Source organism: Gasterosteus aculeatus, chromosome 13 (assembly GCF_964276395.1).
Source record: "Gasterosteus aculeatus chromosome 13, fGasAcu3.hap1.1, whole genome shotgun sequence".
Lineage (NCBI taxonomy): Eukaryota > Metazoa > Chordata > Actinopteri > Perciformes > Gasterosteidae > Gasterosteus > Gasterosteus aculeatus.
This window is the reverse complement of record NC_135701.1, coordinates 4,755,671-4,772,417: the sequence shown is the minus strand read 5'-3', so window position 1 is coordinate 4,772,417 and position 16,747 is coordinate 4,755,671. Positions and strand designations below refer to the sequence as shown.

The 16,747-nt window shown below is 44.9% G+C and overlaps 2 protein-coding genes across 3 annotated transcripts; both read right to left on the bottom strand.

The window, feature by feature from the left end:
• Window positions 1-322: 322 nt before the first annotated feature.
• On the bottom strand, window positions 323-8,703 carry LOC144386376 (NMDA receptor synaptonuclear signaling and neuronal migration factor-like). The gene is made up of 11 exons (XM_078087427.1): window positions 8,322-8,703; window positions 7,711-7,802; window positions 7,176-7,343; window positions 6,219-6,323; window positions 5,562-5,684; window positions 4,225-4,277; window positions 3,060-3,149; window positions 1,990-2,117; window positions 1,811-1,894; window positions 703-736; window positions 323-426 (listed from the first exon to the last, which is right to left on the bottom strand). The coding sequence occupies exons 6-11, from the start codon at window positions 4,253-4,255 to the stop codon at window positions 323-325; spliced, it is 471 nt and encodes a 156-aa protein (XP_077943553.1). The 5' UTR covers window positions 4,256-4,277; window positions 5,562-5,684; window positions 6,219-6,323; window positions 7,176-7,343; window positions 7,711-7,802; window positions 8,322-8,703.
• Window positions 8,704-9,275: 572 nt separating this feature from the next.
• Window positions 9,276-15,588, bottom strand: LOC144386328 (leukocyte surface antigen CD53-like). 2 transcript variants are annotated; one of them, XM_078087077.1, is made up of 9 exons: window positions 14,966-15,588; window positions 14,476-14,518; window positions 14,043-14,380; window positions 12,753-12,941; window positions 12,017-12,091; window positions 11,715-11,825; window positions 11,450-11,557; window positions 11,189-11,272; window positions 9,276-10,217 (listed from the first exon to the last, which is right to left on the bottom strand). In XM_078087077.1, exons 3-9 carry the CDS (start codon window positions 14,103-14,105, stop codon window positions 10,149-10,151), a joined length of 699 nt encoding a protein of 232 aa, XP_077943203.1. In that variant the 5' UTR covers window positions 14,106-14,380; window positions 14,476-14,518; window positions 14,966-15,588; the 3' UTR covers window positions 9,276-10,148. The 2 variants fall into 2 exon arrangements, with proteins under 2 accessions (XP_077943203.1, XP_077943204.1); XM_078087078.1 differs by having other exon boundaries at window positions 14,795-14,984.
• Window positions 15,589-16,747: the final 1,159 nt, after the last annotated feature.

Genomic DNA, 16,747 nt, shown 5'->3' with positions numbered 1-16,747 from the left:
TCTACCGCGACATCTTTACTTTACTTATAACGTCCATCTGAATATAGTATTGACTTTATATAAAGATGTGCAACGTTACAGCTCGCCAAAAAGTGAAGACGAAGCCTCTCTTATCGCCCCGTGGTAGCTGGTAGTTGTATATCTCATCAAGACAGCAGGAGATGTGTTACTTTAAGCTGCCAAATGCAAATATCTTTCGCTTAAATTGATTTTATTGATATCTTGAGAAGCTGGTATCAGTTTTTTGCTGAATTAATTAGTTAGAAATAAGTCTTCTGCCACATTGCAAGCAAACTCTAATGTAGAGCACAAGTCAATGATTTCACAATATTGCCCCGTCTCCCTTGTCACTCACCTGACAGAAAATGAGCATGTTCCAGATCTTACAGCCTTTCCTGTAGGCCGCCAGCTTCTTCTCGATCTCCTCTGGACGCAGAATGGGAGAGAAAGAGAGAGGGAGAAAGGTGTCACTTTTCCCACTCAGCTGTAATGGTGAGACACATAAATTGGCTTTCTCTTGAGACGTCCGCACACACACACACACACACACACACACACACACACACACACACAGTACAAAAACAGTGAATCATCTCGGCCCTCCAGCAAGCTGAAACTTAGTCGGTCCTCATCTTTTCCACTTGGAGTCATTTTCACTTTAGAGCTAAAAATAAAATAAAATCACACAAATGTCACACTCACCGAGGATGTCGTCAAACGTGGCACGTTCATGGTCCTTTAAATGGAAGGTTGAGGCAGAATTAGTGTTTATTTTAAGCGATACCCTTCAAATCAATCAAATCAAATTAAATGACACCACTTTGGATAATTTACAGCCAGAGGTCAGATTGGATTTACACATTCAGATTTTTACTCATTCACAATTACAGTACGTGATCTTTTTGAATAAGTTGATTAACAAGGTATGCAAGTCAAAACCAACAATTATAGTACCCAGTATAGTACCAGACTCAGCTGACCTGGATATTGTTTAAAACATGTAATACTTTATATAATACTGTTCAATATGTATTTGTATTGTATTTGATCACAAACCAAAGTATTGGACAAATTGAAATGTTGACCTGCAATCGGCTCTAGATGAGCAGGTAGAGGATTATCAAATTTATTACAATTCATCCTGAGGGGAACATGAACGTACCAACCAGGGCGATCAAACTAGTATCTGTTGAAACTTCTTAAAAAGGGGGGTTATTCTTGGGATTCATCATCCAAGACATGTCATTACCATTTTAGCATGAAAGGTTTGAATAACTGCCAAGACAATTATTATAATAATATAATAATCCTATTATGGATTTGGCAAAGCTCAAGAGGATTTTGCATCTCAATTAAAATGTTACGTTCTGTGTTTCTCTTTCCTGGAGAGAAAATACCAGCAACAGACCGTCTTTAATTCCATCTGAGCAGACAAAGAACAAGGTGCCACTTAGGAGACCATTAAAGCCAACAAGTCGCATATATCTTTAGAGAGACACCCTCTCACGAGAGGGACTGAACAGTTCCTCACTAAGACGAAAATGAAACCTGCCAACTGCACTGAATGACTCCATCACTCGCTGGGCCAACGCAGATCTTTGCTTAAGATCTTCAATATGGCAAAACCACTTGCCGTGGGTAATGGTTGCAGTTGTCCATGGTTGCAGTAGTTTCAGCTTTTCAAATATCTTTAATTTCACCAAATGTATTCAAATAAAAACAGCCTGGTGCCGCATGGTTACTGATGTCAGAATATCATGTTGTATCTTAAGACTAAATGAATCAATACAGCCGAAGGGCTGCTACTCACATAAAGAATGGGGATGATGGAGGGGTCGTCCCTACGAATGATGTTAGGGACATATTCAGCCTTTGGAACCTTGGAGGAAACTAGCTGTGGAAAATAGGACACAGACGCAGAAAAACGGGACGGATGCATTTCGGTCGGCTTAGAAAACAAATTAGAAAATCGATTGTTGAGATGCGCACCATGATTTTAGGTGGGATGAAGTCCTCTGCTTCACAAGCGACCCTCTCCATCTCCCTCTCATCATCCCAGTCGGCATCCTCATCAGGCCCTTCATCTAGAGTCCCTGAGGAGCTCTGAAGCTCGCCACCTGGCACACACACACACACACACACACACACACACACAGGAACAAAGGGCGAGATGAAAGGATTACACACAAACAAGATTAGAGAGCAGCATGCTCCATTTTAAAAGAGCTGCACCTGTTATTTTTTAAACATTTTTTTGGCCCAGAGCGGGAGGAAGAGAGGAGGACGCTCTGCTGATGCATCCAGGCGACTACGGCACACACGGCAACAGGCGGATGGACAACCAGGTGGAAAGATGAGGTTGGATGGCGAAGCGATAAGAGTGGAGACATTCAGAAGAACTGTAGCCACACAATCACAGAATCAGCAACAGAGTGTGCGGCCGCGGTGGCATCGTCTTGTTTGGAACGATGGGAACTGACTGAGACGATGCGTTACTACTTACCCATTGCATTAGCATTTCATTTTACTTTATTTTATTACTTGTGCACTGCTGTCTTGTTGTCTATTGTCACACTGTCCACTGTCGCGCACCAACCGCCAAGACAAATTCCTTGTATGTTTGACATATTTTGGTAATAAAGGTTTCCTGATTCCTGATACGTGTCAGCCTTAATAAGAGCTGGTCAAATGCTGGAAAATGCCAAGGAGAGGCGCTTGGAACGGTACTTTGGTTCCTTCCTTAATTTCTTTTAGCGTATCCTATAACAAAGTAAAAGGGGACAATGGCGCCCCACAATTCTTTGTGTCAGCGACATTTAAAGCGAAGCACCAATCGTACAGAGATTGTCGCTGCTGATTTTGTACAGGTGATGTGTACAGTTGCATTCTAAAGTTGCAGTTGTCTTTTCCTGAGTCCTTATGAACTCTGCACCACTTTTCCTTGACGTCTTTCCTTCGACGTCAAGGAGAAGTGGTTGATGAAAAGACAATCATTTCTGTATGTTGTGCGGCATTTTGTTGTTGGTGTGTGCGTGAGGGGTGGAGAGCGTGCCACTCACTGTCTCTGGAGTCATGCATTGAGTCGGGCTTGACGGGTGTCGGGTCACTCCACGAGCGGCTGAAGCTCTTGGCCCGGCGGTCGGCAAAGGCTGATGGAGTCGGTAGGAGGGGCAAATGCGTCATTCTACAGCACACGCACACACACTCCAAACCCCAGAAATCACAGTTCCATCTAGTTGCCCCATTGTGTGTAGCAGCCCCTGCTAATGTTTGTATTGTGGTAATTCAATATTACTGTTATTAATAGTACTTGTATGGAGCTGATTTGGCAATAATGTTGCTGTTATTTAGAGGTGAACAGCAGGGGGTGTGGCCACATGGCGTCATCACTGGGTGTGGTTACAGGTGCCTCGGAATAAATACCTGACTTGTGACAAGTGCAAGTTGTGATTATTCACTCGATTTAGAAAATAAACTTTGGATAGATCGAGAGAACATTTGTGAGGTAAAATGTATCTCTGTAGATTCATGCTTGTTTTCATAGATTCATAACGGTTTCCATTGACCAAACAGTAACAAGTGAGGGATCTACGAGTTTTACAAAGTTTCCTCAATCCTTTGGTTGGGATGTCTTACCCTTTACCACCAAACATATGAGCCACTCAAATGCTTCAAAGGGTTCACTCAACGTTGTAAGTGTCACATACAAAAATCTGATGAATCTTGCTCAAAATGTTTTATTTTTTAAACTTTTGTTGATAAACATTTGATGGAAATATTACACAGCAAACACTTGACTCACATGACGGATCAGCTGTTTAGCTGTCAGTGTCTTTCTGGTTTTATATTGATATCTGCCATGCATTGTAAACAAATATGCAGACGGTCTCTTGCACCGTTGAAGTTTCCAGCACAGACTCAATGTCATCAAAACAACACAATTCATTAGTTAGTTAATTGTGGCAAGACTCAAGACATACACAACAACCAAACACTTCAGTAAAGACTGACCAAATCACCTTCAAGGGGGATTTTAAGGAATAAAGTTCAGCTGGTCTGATTCACAAACACACTCCGACGTGCACAGCACCGCTGCTCCATGCATGAAGCACAAACAAATCCCAAAGTTATCGCTCACACTGTTGAGCATGAATGTATGGAAATGCTCTGACATTAGCACACTGTACATACGGTACATGTACGCTGACTGACAGCAATACTTACTCTGGACCTTCATCCTGCGGCTGCCCACCATCCTGAGGTGCTTACGGAAATTTCTACCAAATTTAAGAAAGAGAAGACAAAGAAATCAAGAATGACAAACATAAGTCAAGACTTCTTATAATTTACTGTCCCAGATGAAAAGAACTGGTCCCAAAACCAGCTCAAAGTCTCTAGTACCAGATGCTAATGCATTAGCAGGCATTATGCTAAAACCTACCTCAAAGATCCTCTTGTAGTAAAAAGTATCTACCTATCTAAAATAACGCATTCATACTTTGTTTTTACTATACAAAACGAGCAATATTTCCAGCTACCTGGAAAAAAATAAGATGCAACTTGAGAAACAGATTAAATATTATTTTAAATGACCAGGCAGGTGGAATCATATATTTCATCCAGATGGGCTTGAATTTTATTGGTTCCCTTAAACCCAAAGACTAAAGACATGAAACAGTTTTATATCATTTCTTATTTCTAGTGTATGCAAAGCAGATTATTTGGGACCCGAGACAGGACCCTGAGGCACACCACAGGAAAGAGCAGCAGTTTTAGTGATGTGGGGACCAAGTGACACAGAAATAACTACAATCACAGAGAAAGTCTCCCCAGGCTTTTGCCTTTCTGTGAGGACGCTCTGATCTACAGTATCAAAGGCTGCTCTAAGATCCAATAGCACCAAAAGACAACATTCACCCACATCAGAAGAAAGCATTACGTCTTTGGAGACTGAGACCAGCAGTTACCACGGAAGTCTTCTAGCGGAAACCAGGTTGGAGCTGATCTAAAATGTTTTGTGCAGTGAAGACAGGAGAGAGCTGCTTGGCAACAGCCCTCTCCTAAAGGTTGAGATAAGATGCAGCTTAGATATGTATATACCGGTTTAAAATCATCATGTTTTTATTTAAAGCTACCAGATAACCCTGACTCAGAGGAGAGGGGGATCTATGAACCAGTCGGCATTATTTTTTCGGACTTACAACAGCTTTTATAATCACTAACACCCGCACATCGAGACTGCTGAGTCAAATCCAAGCCGGTGAGTGTGTGTCTGTGTGCAGCTATCGAACCCTCTCAAACCGGCTGTGACCTTTTTCCAACGCGCGCACACACACACACACACACACACACACACACACACACACACACACACACACAAGTTGTACTTCTTCAGGCCGCTAATTTCATAAGATACGGTCGATGGTGCTGAAAGGAGAGCTGCAACTTGTGCGGCCATTTTCAATCCAGGTTCCTTCATATATCAGGATAAAGGCAATGCAGACTCCCGTCACAGCCGCTGTGGGGGGCTTGCGCTGGGCGTGGTGGTGGGGCGGTCTCACCTGTGAGCTCTCCAAAGCTGCTGCTTCTGCCTGGAGCTGTCTGCTTAGTCTCTCCACCTCTGCCCGTCCGGTGCTGACGGCGTGCTCTTTGCGGCCGCGCGCCTGCTCCATCTCACGGACCTCCTGACCACATTACAGACCACAAGCATCGGCTCAATGACGCGGTGGTGGTTTACATTAGATTCATCCAATACGTGCGTCTTGCTTACAGCTTCTCTGGTTTCCTGACCAAAGGCTATTGTGTAATGTTTCATCTACTTTTGTAACTGAAAACACATTAAGAAATGTGTCAAATATGTCAAGTTGTACTTGATAAATGGGCTGGCTAGTTACTTCCTGTTAGAAACAAGACTGCACACTGCTACAGGTGTCCTGGATCAACTGGAGTAGCTGCAGTAAATAAAGACAGATAGTTATTGAGGCTCTTTAGCTGATGAGCCTGAGCTCAACAAGGCTGCACTGGAAAGTGTGATTAGACGTATCGCTGACATGTCTGCAGACATCGAGAGCGTGGTTTCAGTTGTCGGTGTACTTTCATGACATTATGTAATCCCCTTTGAGTGTAAATAGAAAAAAGTATCTCCATATTGATAAGCTACTATCGGTGAAGTCCTTTGACTACCGCCTGCTTTCAGCGTATCCAACAGCAGAGCTCACCTGCTGCAGGTGGTCATGGATGTGCTGGTAGGTCTTTTGGAGTTCCTTCGCCCCGGTGACCTTCATTCTCATCTTGTCAATGTTGTTCTCCAGCTGCCGTTTGCGCTGATATTAAGTAAATGAAGGGAAAAGGCCGTAGTGTGTTATCAACAATATGACGGGACAACTTGAAATGTAAGGCCGGGCAAGGCAAGTGTATTTGTAGAGAACATTTCAGGCCATTCTAAGCGTTTCACATTAAACGGTTAAAACCATAGAAATGAATAGAAAAGGGAAATTTAAAAACAATTAAGAAAATGGATTGAAACATTAAAACACAAACTTAAAATAGCTTTATGTAACTAAATATATCTAGCGTGAGCTGGACGTCCAGCTTGGTGAGACGTGCGTCGCATATTTAGTTGATAGTACATTTTTACAAAAATAGTCAAGCAAATTGGAACATGTCGGTGGGGGCGAACACCAAATGATTGAATGTGTATTTAAAACTTGTCTCCGCAGGGGAAGTACCATCCGGTACAGAGCGGGGCGACGATGCAGCAGCACATCTGGAGTGGATGCTCCAGATACAAAAATGGACACTGCATTTAGAGGAAGTATTCAAATCAATATGTGTTTGCTGGGGGGGGCATACATGTTTCCACGGTACCGCGGCCTTCAGCTCCATCCAGTTGTTTTTATGCGCCGTCGTTTAAACTGGCATTCAGTGCATTGGTACCATTGCTAAGTACACTGGTAACTGGTGAGTGACTCTGGCGCTGCATTAAATGTACATGAACTCAACGTCTCCCTCATTCCAGGCATATTGCAGCCAAACGTGTGACGCTGGCAGCACCGGTGTCCTTAGAGGGAGCGCGGGTCTGTCATCATGCCCCGACTTAGCACACAGACTCAAGGGGGCAAGTTGTGTGCGTCACTGCTTCTATGTTGAGATGCGTGTTCACATGCGCTCTTCACCTGCTCGCATGAGTCTTCACCGTTGTAACCAGGTGGCCTGACGCTTTTGTCCCTCAGCGTCTTCCGCAGCCGCTTCACCGCGGCCTCCTTTTCAGTCACGGCGAACCGTAGTCGGTTCTGCTCTCTGATCAGACGTTGATTTCTAGCCTCCGCTTGTTTGATTTTTTTCTGAATGACATAAGGATAAAACAATAATTGAGAATCAAAAACGTTTTTCCCACTGCTCATTTAGGGAGTCGGGGTCTTGTCCTGGTTGAGGAGTGCGAGGTCAGCAAGCGACAACCAGGCAAACGGGTCTGATAAGGATGAGAATTAGAGACACAATGTTTTTCCTGATGTTTGGTCAGTTGTTCTCCTGCCTTTGCAAACGCAGCGCGGATACTTGTGATCTGACAAATAAATCTACCAGGACGAGAGAAGTTGTTTGGCTGAATTCTTGCAGTTTTGATCACGTTTTTTCATAATGCATCAAATATGAGCTCAACGTGTCGCTTTTTAAAAAGGTTTGTTTTCGAATGGGGAGTTGTTGCAGTACCTTCAGTTGACTGTCAGACCATTTCCTCGCAGGTTGGTGGAAGTCGTCCCTGACCGGACCTGCAGCTCCGTCCTTCGCCTCAGACACTTTCTCTGGAAATGTAGACGGTGCTTTGTTCAAGATGGATCATCTCGAATCGCCACTAATGGCCAACTAAATGCCATTAGTGTATAATTCACATTAACAGTATTTAACTGAGAGGTTACGGTTTAGTGTAATACCACCAAATCAGCTGGAGTCATTACATTTGTATTAATTGTTTTACTGGACAGTTGGCTAACGTTACAAACTGCCCGATTGAGGAAGCAGTGACGTTATGTTTGGTTAGCGTTAGCTAACGTTACAAACTGCCGAAGCAGTGACGTTGTTTAGCGTTAGCTAACGTTAGCTAATCTGTAATGCAGCTAACCGTTAACTACCGTAATATGAATTATTATTTAACAAAAGATGGACTTGTTGCTAATGTTTTGTCACAGGTTAACCAACTTGGTTAACCGAACTAACGTTATAGACATGACTTGAAAGACATTTTAAGTGGGGAAAAAGAAGAGACGCGCGCTTATTCACCGCAGTCTTAACACCTGTGTTAACTGGATTAACTTTTTAAATACCCGAGGCTTTGCTTTGAAGACTTGGATCGTTCATCTTTGTAGTGCCGGGGAACTTATTGTCCAGACGTCGTCTTAAAAAAACAGTCTAAATATCTCAGCCAGCCGTCACCTTCTGGCCGAAGGGAACTCAATTCAAATGTAACAGTGTTTCAGTTGCTAACGTTGTTTCCCTCTTGTTTCCCGTTTCTACGCGTGTCATGCTTTTCAATTCCGGCAACTGGTTAATCATAACTGAAAACTACGGACCGTTAACCATCACAACTTGTTTTGAATCAACGGCTCCCTGACTGTTGGACAGAAGCAGGAGTCTATTGGTCGCGTGAGCATGAAGGAGGAACAACGAGCGGCGCGATGGCGACACCTGCTGGCCGCCTTCGGCCTCTGCTGCGGACCCACGTGTCTCACAATGTGCGACGTACTTTACACACGGCACGCAAATTACATCCACTTTACAAACATATGTATATGTAAACTTTGTATTTGGAGGACGGGAAAATAGTTGCCAAATGACATTAAATAAAGGTATAATGAATGCAATAAAAAGGTAACAAAACAAATAAACCACTCCAAGAAATTTGATAATCAAACGCAACATACATATTTAAAGTGTCATACATTTGGCTCTATATATTTGTGGATGGTAATGAGGTAGGAAACGCTTATTAAAAAAGGCAGAGCTCGGCTGTGTGGGGATCGAGATTTATATTGCACTCAGACCAGTTGATTTATAACAGAGGTAAACAAACCTTACCTTTCACAACGTACCTTTAATGTTCCAGCAATTTACTTGTAAATGTTTAAGGTTGATTTATTACTAATGTTAAACACAGACTTGCACAACAAAAAGCAGTTGTAGTTCCTTGATATGCAACTCTGTGACAAAACAGTTTTTATTTTATTTGCATCATGAGGAATATTATCAGAAGCACCAAGGAAACTCAGACGATACAGTGGTATTTTTACGATAAAAAACTTTACTGACTTAATCACGTTTCACTCTCAACTCGATACAGAACATGGGCTGTAATACAGACTGATACACAGATAAGTAAATGTCTAAACTTCGCTCATAGCTCATTGGCTATTGCTGTGTTATTACAAATTATGAAAATCTGTTGACTAATGTTTCCATTTTAAAAAGAAATAAAAATGACATAATATATACCAGTTAAGCTACCTCACACATTAACATCTTACCAAGTGGTTTGTGATTTTAATTCCTAAAACAGCAATGGCAAGGATTATTATTGTGGCTTCCTCGCACAGCGGGAAGCGGCCGATATTTCAGAAGAATCAGAATCACCCGAAAAACGAAGCAATTAATTTTAAAAATGCTGTTACAAGCACATTTTTTTAGGTTTATTTTAAATACTGGTCATCCAAGCCTGGATTTAGAGACCAAAGTCTGAACAAAAAATTAAGACATTGGATAAGTGGAACCAGATGGGTCTGGAACCGCAGGCATATTATTAACCGAATATCTTGAAATCAAAAAACTATTTTAAAAAAATGGAGGAAAATATTGAAAACTCAATGAATAAGGTTAAAAAGTCTTACGGTCCGACACCAGTTTGTCTTTCAAAGTTGAACGAACTGGGAAGGGCAGGTGCCACAAAGTAGTTCACGTCATCTATAGTCATGGGGAAACAGACCTCCGGGGGGCTTTGAGGAATCATGTCATCGATCTTATTCACATCACAGGACAAAGTCAATAGTGATGATGGGCGGCTGTCAAAGAAGGACCGTTTCTTTTTGGGGCGGAATAATAAACAGGTGACACGGGGAGCAGCATCGTGCCAACATACAGGAGGTCGGATTCAATTGGCTTCACTTGTAACCCAAACCCTGTCGACTGAGGAGGCAAAAGAGGGGGACGGTGATGGACAGACAGATAAACTGAAAAGAAAGAAAACATGTATAAAAAACATAGTTAAACATGAAAACGCTGCTTGTCAGAGCCACAGAACATGTGAAGAAATACAAATTCAAATGTGACATCTCAGAGCTCTTATCAGTGTTAGAATGGAAACAAAAGGAGAAAGCACTGTGTCATGTCACAGGGTAATCTCAGCTGCAGCTATACAGAGAACATTTGCGTATTCATTTTGGTTTTACGCGCCACAACGTCACTCTGCCGCCGCTCTAATCCACGTCCTATTGATGTGACCCGTGTGTGCACGTAGACACCAGCTGGCGCACGTAGTGGAGCACAGAGCAGCTAAACGGATATTTCCCTCAGGTAACAACTTGTCGTCAGGAATTAGTACTATTTCTTCTTAAATCAACTGTGAAATACACTAAAATTAAGTATCTATCATCCAATTTGTTTCTCATCTCTTTCATATTTTTTGGTGTGGACCTCTGGGCCTTTTCCTGCAGATCACCACCTCTCTACTGAATTGACCTCTTTGTCCCCTAAAGGTCACATGACTGGGAGGGGAGCCGTCTGTCAGTGTGTGTCACAGTGAACTTATCATTTTAGTTTTGGCTCCAATTATTACTACTGGGTCGAAAAGGACCGGAACAACACAATGGTCATAATTTCAACCAGAGCATTTTATAATTTAGTGAAAAAAATGTTTTTGTTTTATTTTGTTGGAAAACAGATCCCTTACAAAGTCAAAAGGCCTTGATGCATGAAAAAAATAATTGATCAGGTTCTTTTATGCATTTAAAACCCCAAACGGGTCGGTGCCGACCCTAACAAGGCTCACAATTTAGCTATATATCCCTTTTCTTTATATTTGTATGTAGTAGGGACCCACGCAACATGTTTCATACTTGATGTGAAACAGAACTATAGGTTTTAGTTAGCTGAGCTGTTGAATTCTCCCTTCTCAGACTGAGGGAAATAAGATGGATCGTACCTGCAGGATGAACATGGCGGCGACGCCGGCGCCTGTGCTGCGATAGTTTCCTGAAAACCAGTCCCTCAGTTTCACCAGACAACCCTGAAAGACAAAGCGTCTGCGGTGATCCTTCACAGCAGGAAATGAAACACGCAGAGTAGGAAAGCGTCCGGGACAGAAGGAACGGGACGGAGGCTGGCGTTGTTAAATCACAGACACTGCACACTACGGAGAAGCACGGAAACGGGTGTTTGGTGCAGCGATGGTCGTGGAGGTGACCTCTTCCCAGTAGGTGCGCGTGAAGAGGTCACAGGGGTCCTTCCTACAACAGGAGATGGGCACGTCCCCTTTCCAGTCTGCCACACCGTGGACTCCACAGCACCTGAACTGTACCAGAAAAACACCCAACAGCCTTTCAGAATAAGCCCCTCTCTGCCACTCCAAAGGATTTCAACTGAAGCAGTGAACATTTGGTTGAGGTGCAGACTTTCACCGTTAAATCCACCAATATAACAGAAACGCCACAGTTTAGGACCCAGTTTACCAGGTGCTGGACGGCATCGAAGTCTTCTTTGAGGGTGGTGTTGATCTCTGAGCCCGACTCTCTGTAGATCTCCAGGCTCCGCGTCAGGTCTTCTTCAAAGTACGTGTGGATCTGCAGGGACAGACGAGGCGTTATCCGCAGTGCGCCGCTGCCCGATGGACATGAAAAGACATCGCCGCAGTACGTGCTGGACGAGAGGACAGCGGTAAGGTGTCCCACGACCAGCCCAAAGCAGTTTGAGGGGGAAAATATTCGCCAACAGTGTAACACAACTCCCTGGGAAAGTGTCGAAAGGCTCTTACCTCTCTGCTGTAGACCAGGAAGACACAGGCCATGGCCAACTCCACCAGCATCAGGATGAACAACAGGACGAAGAACTGCAGTCGGGGAGAATCACGTTCAAGCGCGAGTGACTTTGGAGTGAGAGTTGCAACCGGTTATCAGTATCAGGTCAGTATCGGTCAGGCGAGTCTGTGTCGCCTCGTGATGTCATTCATCAGCTCTTTTAGGCCGTAACGTGCTGAGGCGTCTCTGTAGGAGTCTCTGGTTTTATTGGAGCCAGAAGTGACCCCCCCCCCCCCAAAAACAACACTGAAAGGGTCACAGGCCAAACGCTGCGTCCATCACAGTAAGCCCGCCCTAAAGCTTTATGGTCTATTTGACTATAAACGGACCATTGTTTACTAAATGAACGTCATGCTGTAATCAAGAAGCTGTTTACAATGTAAGTAAAATTTGAAGTGGGGTCATTTTCCCATCACACCTCTTTCTACAACCACGGCAGCTTTTAGGACACTTGCTCGTTGGGAAGGAGGTTGCGTCCCAACAGCAAATTTATAATTCACATGGCAACAGTGAAACGGGTCTCGTAGTTTACAGGCTACATTCCTTTCTAGAGTCCCACGTGTCATTTGATCAGAGCTTATCGGTATCGGCGCAGGCGGGAAAAAAACGAAACCCGATCACCGGGTCGTCGGCGAGTACGACGTGCACGTGGGTTAATGTTAACAGACGGACCGAACCGACGCGAACACTCACGTTGACGAGCATGCAGCGGTTCTCCTTCATGGCCCCCATCACTCCCAGGTAACACACGCAGCAACTGATGGTGCCGGTGGCCACCACGGTGTTGGCGGGAAAGATGGGCCAGAAGGTGGTGATGAGGGAGGAGAACTTGGAGTTGATCATCTGGAACTCGCCCAAGGCCACCGTGAAGGCGGCGCACAGCTGCAACGTGCACAGAGCGGAGAACTGGTTATTATATGCAGATGTGAAGCAGGCACGTGCACAGGTAGACCCCCGGTGGGGCTCAAGCACCTGCCCCTTTGCCCTGGATGAGAAAAGTGCCCCACGTTTCCCTCATTCCTCCATTTTTCAGAATAAAAAAATACTCTCTCTGGCATCAATTCCCCCCAAATGTGTTTTGATATCTGACGGGGCATTTATTTCTTGTGAGAATTTCGCCCCAGCATGATGATGATGATGATGATCCTCTTCCTCTTAGTGCTCGCACAGTGCTGAGCGGCAAACGGCTGCAGCATCGGAGAAACAAGGGATGACGTTGTTTGGTGATAAATGAACCACGTCATTAGCGCCGCTGAAAACATTACGTCACAACTGGCCTGACGTTTGCTAAAAAAATAAACAAATAAACGAAATGTCGAAGCCTCGTCGAGCCGTTTACGGACGTTTGTCATATTTAACGGAGAGGGAGAGATACAGGCAGGCAGAGAATAGACAAGTTCACTAGTTTAGTTTGATTTAATTCAACTATTGAAAGTATTAAGTTGAGCTACATGACAGTCTGGTGACGTATATTGTTCTATATTAATTGTGTAATGCTGCTTATGCTTCAACTGTCAGAAAACAGTCAAATAAATGTGTGTGTGTGTGTTGTCTTGATAGAGATTAGGTAAGTCACTCTTACTTATTTATCTCAATTACACAATTTGCAGCATAATGCCAAGAAATGCGAGTCTGTAAAGCGGAAGGACAGGGGAAATCCTACTGTGTTCTTCATTCATTTATTTTATTATTAGTATTTTTAATTTCATGAATCATTTTGCCCGTTTGTTTTGGTTCGAGCACCTGCCCCCCCACAAAATGTCAGTGCACGTGCCTGATGTGAGGGGAGGTTGGGACAGCGCGGCAGTGAGACGTTCACATCCGCTTCTTCTCATTCAAGCATCACTGCATCAAAGTCACACAAGGATCCAATAGACTAAAACCCATAATAATAGAAGATACATTTCATTCAATGTCCCTGTTACATTAAAGAAGGCTGTTGTTTCGTTGTGAAGTCTGCATGTCCTACGCGTCGGTACTTACCCAGCACAGGAAGTTGAGACTTATCACCAGAGTTTTCAGGTGCTTCACACAGGAGCGCTTCATCCTTCCTGACCGTCCCCCTCAGAGAAGAAAACCCTAACAAGACGATCCGCAACGGCGCACAAGTCGGGGTGCGTTACGGCTCCACGTTACAGCTGCATGCCGGAGGACGTGCTTGGAGGGAACGCTGTCCTGCTGCAGTCGACGGGTGTTTACAGAACACCAGTGTTTGATGTGGCAACACCGGGCCGTCATCGGGTGACCTGTTCACGCTCCACTTCATCATTCTTATCGCCCCGCTCTTATCTCCGTGGTTAACCATTTGTTGCAGGTTCGCACTGTACACGTGAGACCGGGTTTCGTTAAAAGACGGTTGGGGATGTGCGGACGCATCGTGTAGCTGCTCATCCATCACAGTGAAAGTGTCTCTTACCCTGAAGTGTACACTTGATCCAGATCGCACCACAGAAGACACGCTGACAGAGAAAGGAGTCCGGGAGAAAAAGACAGATAATTTGAAATAAATGTAGTTATTGGGAAAATGTTCAACATTTAACTAAAGAACTTGTAGCTTTTGCTTTGACCAACAGTTAGATTAAACATCTAATAATAATTATGATGCCTTCATAAAAAACAGGCTTGGAAAGAGACAAAGAATGCACATTAAATACAACTGAAACCAAATTAGAATATTCTGAGGAAAAGAAAAGAAACCGACAAGCTCTTGATCAGAACATAAGCTCTTTACTCACATTTTTTTCAGGAAAGTGGTTTTGATCAGAATTGTTAAATTGGCTCTACATTAAATAATAAACTACACGACAGATGGGAGGATCATGGACTCCATCAAAGCGCTCGACACAGTAGAGAGAAGAAAGCGGTTTGACTTGGTACAGAAAACCTCCCCAGTAGTTTACACTCACACGGATATTCCACCTGTGTGCACGGCCTTTATGGAGGTCAGTGGAGCGCCGTTTGGGCGACGCCCACCTAGCCGATGACCCGAGTCCGTCTAACAATGGATGCATCCGGCGCTGCCTGCTGGTGCCGGTTGCATCAGTGTTGCGTTGACGTGACGTCCCGTTCTTCTGCACGGCTACATGCCGCTGATGGTCGACAGAGCTAAAAGGTCACATGACCACAAAGGAGCGAGGTGTTTCCCCATCAAGTTCAGTACAACAAAAACAAAAAATGCTGCTTTAACTTATCACAGCGGAGACTCCAGAGAGTAAACAAACCAAACCACTTCCTCTTTGTGGCGCGACCGGACGCGGAGGAGGAGCTCGGACCTGGGAGTCCACTCTGGTTCTGTCTCGGTCCGTTAGGGCGGATCTTTGTGCTTTCAGACGATGAGCGCGAACAAAATAAATCACATTAGAGCAGCTTTGTCTCATCTACCTCTTGCAGACACATGCAAAGACACACAGGCACACACACACACACAGGCACACACACACACACACAGGCACACACACAGGCACACACACACACACACAGGCACACACACACACACAGGCACACACACAGGCACACACACACAACTGGTTGTGTTCTCGTGGCTTCGGGCTTCCGACCCGCGAGGTCGTGCGTTGGATTGTTGGGCTCAGTGATGCTACGGCAGTCTTTGCAATTGCTGTGATGGATGCTGATTAAGAAAAACATCGTAAAAGACTAAAATAAAAACAATGTACGTAGAAGCGGCCTCTCTCTCTCTCTCTCTCTCTCTCTCTCTCTCTCTGAGTGACGGAGCGTGGAGCTGAGAGCGATACCGTTTTTCCGTGTGGGTATTTCCACTAGTTAATGTGGGAACGTAGGTAGTTTGTGTGGACTTGGTTTTTAGAGGTCTGTGTTTGTGCAGTGCGCGTTTTTTGCGGCTGATCGGCTCGCGCTGGTCGGCGTGCTAAACGCCGCCATGGATCTGACCCGACTGACGCGGAAGCACGGCGTTAAAATTCCGGTTTCCCGTGCTCGGTGGAGGACTGCAGCCTGGCCGTGGGGGAGATGGTCGGTCACGGCAGCGTAAAGTCCGCCGCCCGCATGAACAACGCGGTGGTGATGTTCATGGACAGCGTGGACAAAGCCAACATGGTGGTGGAGAAGGGGATCGTGGTGAACGAGACGTTCGTGCCCGTCCTGCCTCTCGCCACACCAGCGACCCGAGTCACGGTCTCTAACGTTCCCCCGTTCATCAGGGACGAGATGTTGACCAGAGAATTGTCGAGACACGGGATGGTCGTGTCTCCCATTAATAAGGTGTCCTCGGGTCTCAAATCCCCTGAACGCTCTACATCAGGGGTCTCAAACTCAAGTCAGGTACGGGCCAGATGCAGCCCACCTCGACCGAACGCGGGCCAGACCATTCCGGCCGACGGGGGGATGACACTGACGGTCCGACCGGCGAACGGAACGGTCGGCGCTGGGGTGGAGGTTGTAAGTGGCTGCTAACAGCGAGGTTGCTACAATATAGAACTCGCGGGCCGCACTAACATTACACTTTCATATGAAGGCGAGGGCCACAAAATATCGTCCCGAGGGCCGCAATTGGCCCGCGGGCCGCGAGTTTGAGACCCCTGCTCTACATGATCCTCAACAAAAAAAACGAGGATCTGAACGTGGTGTTCAAATTAAGAGTGGATGGGTTTGACTATGTGGTGTTTGTCAACTCTGACAGCACGAAATGTTACCGGTGTGGCAGAGAGGGACAT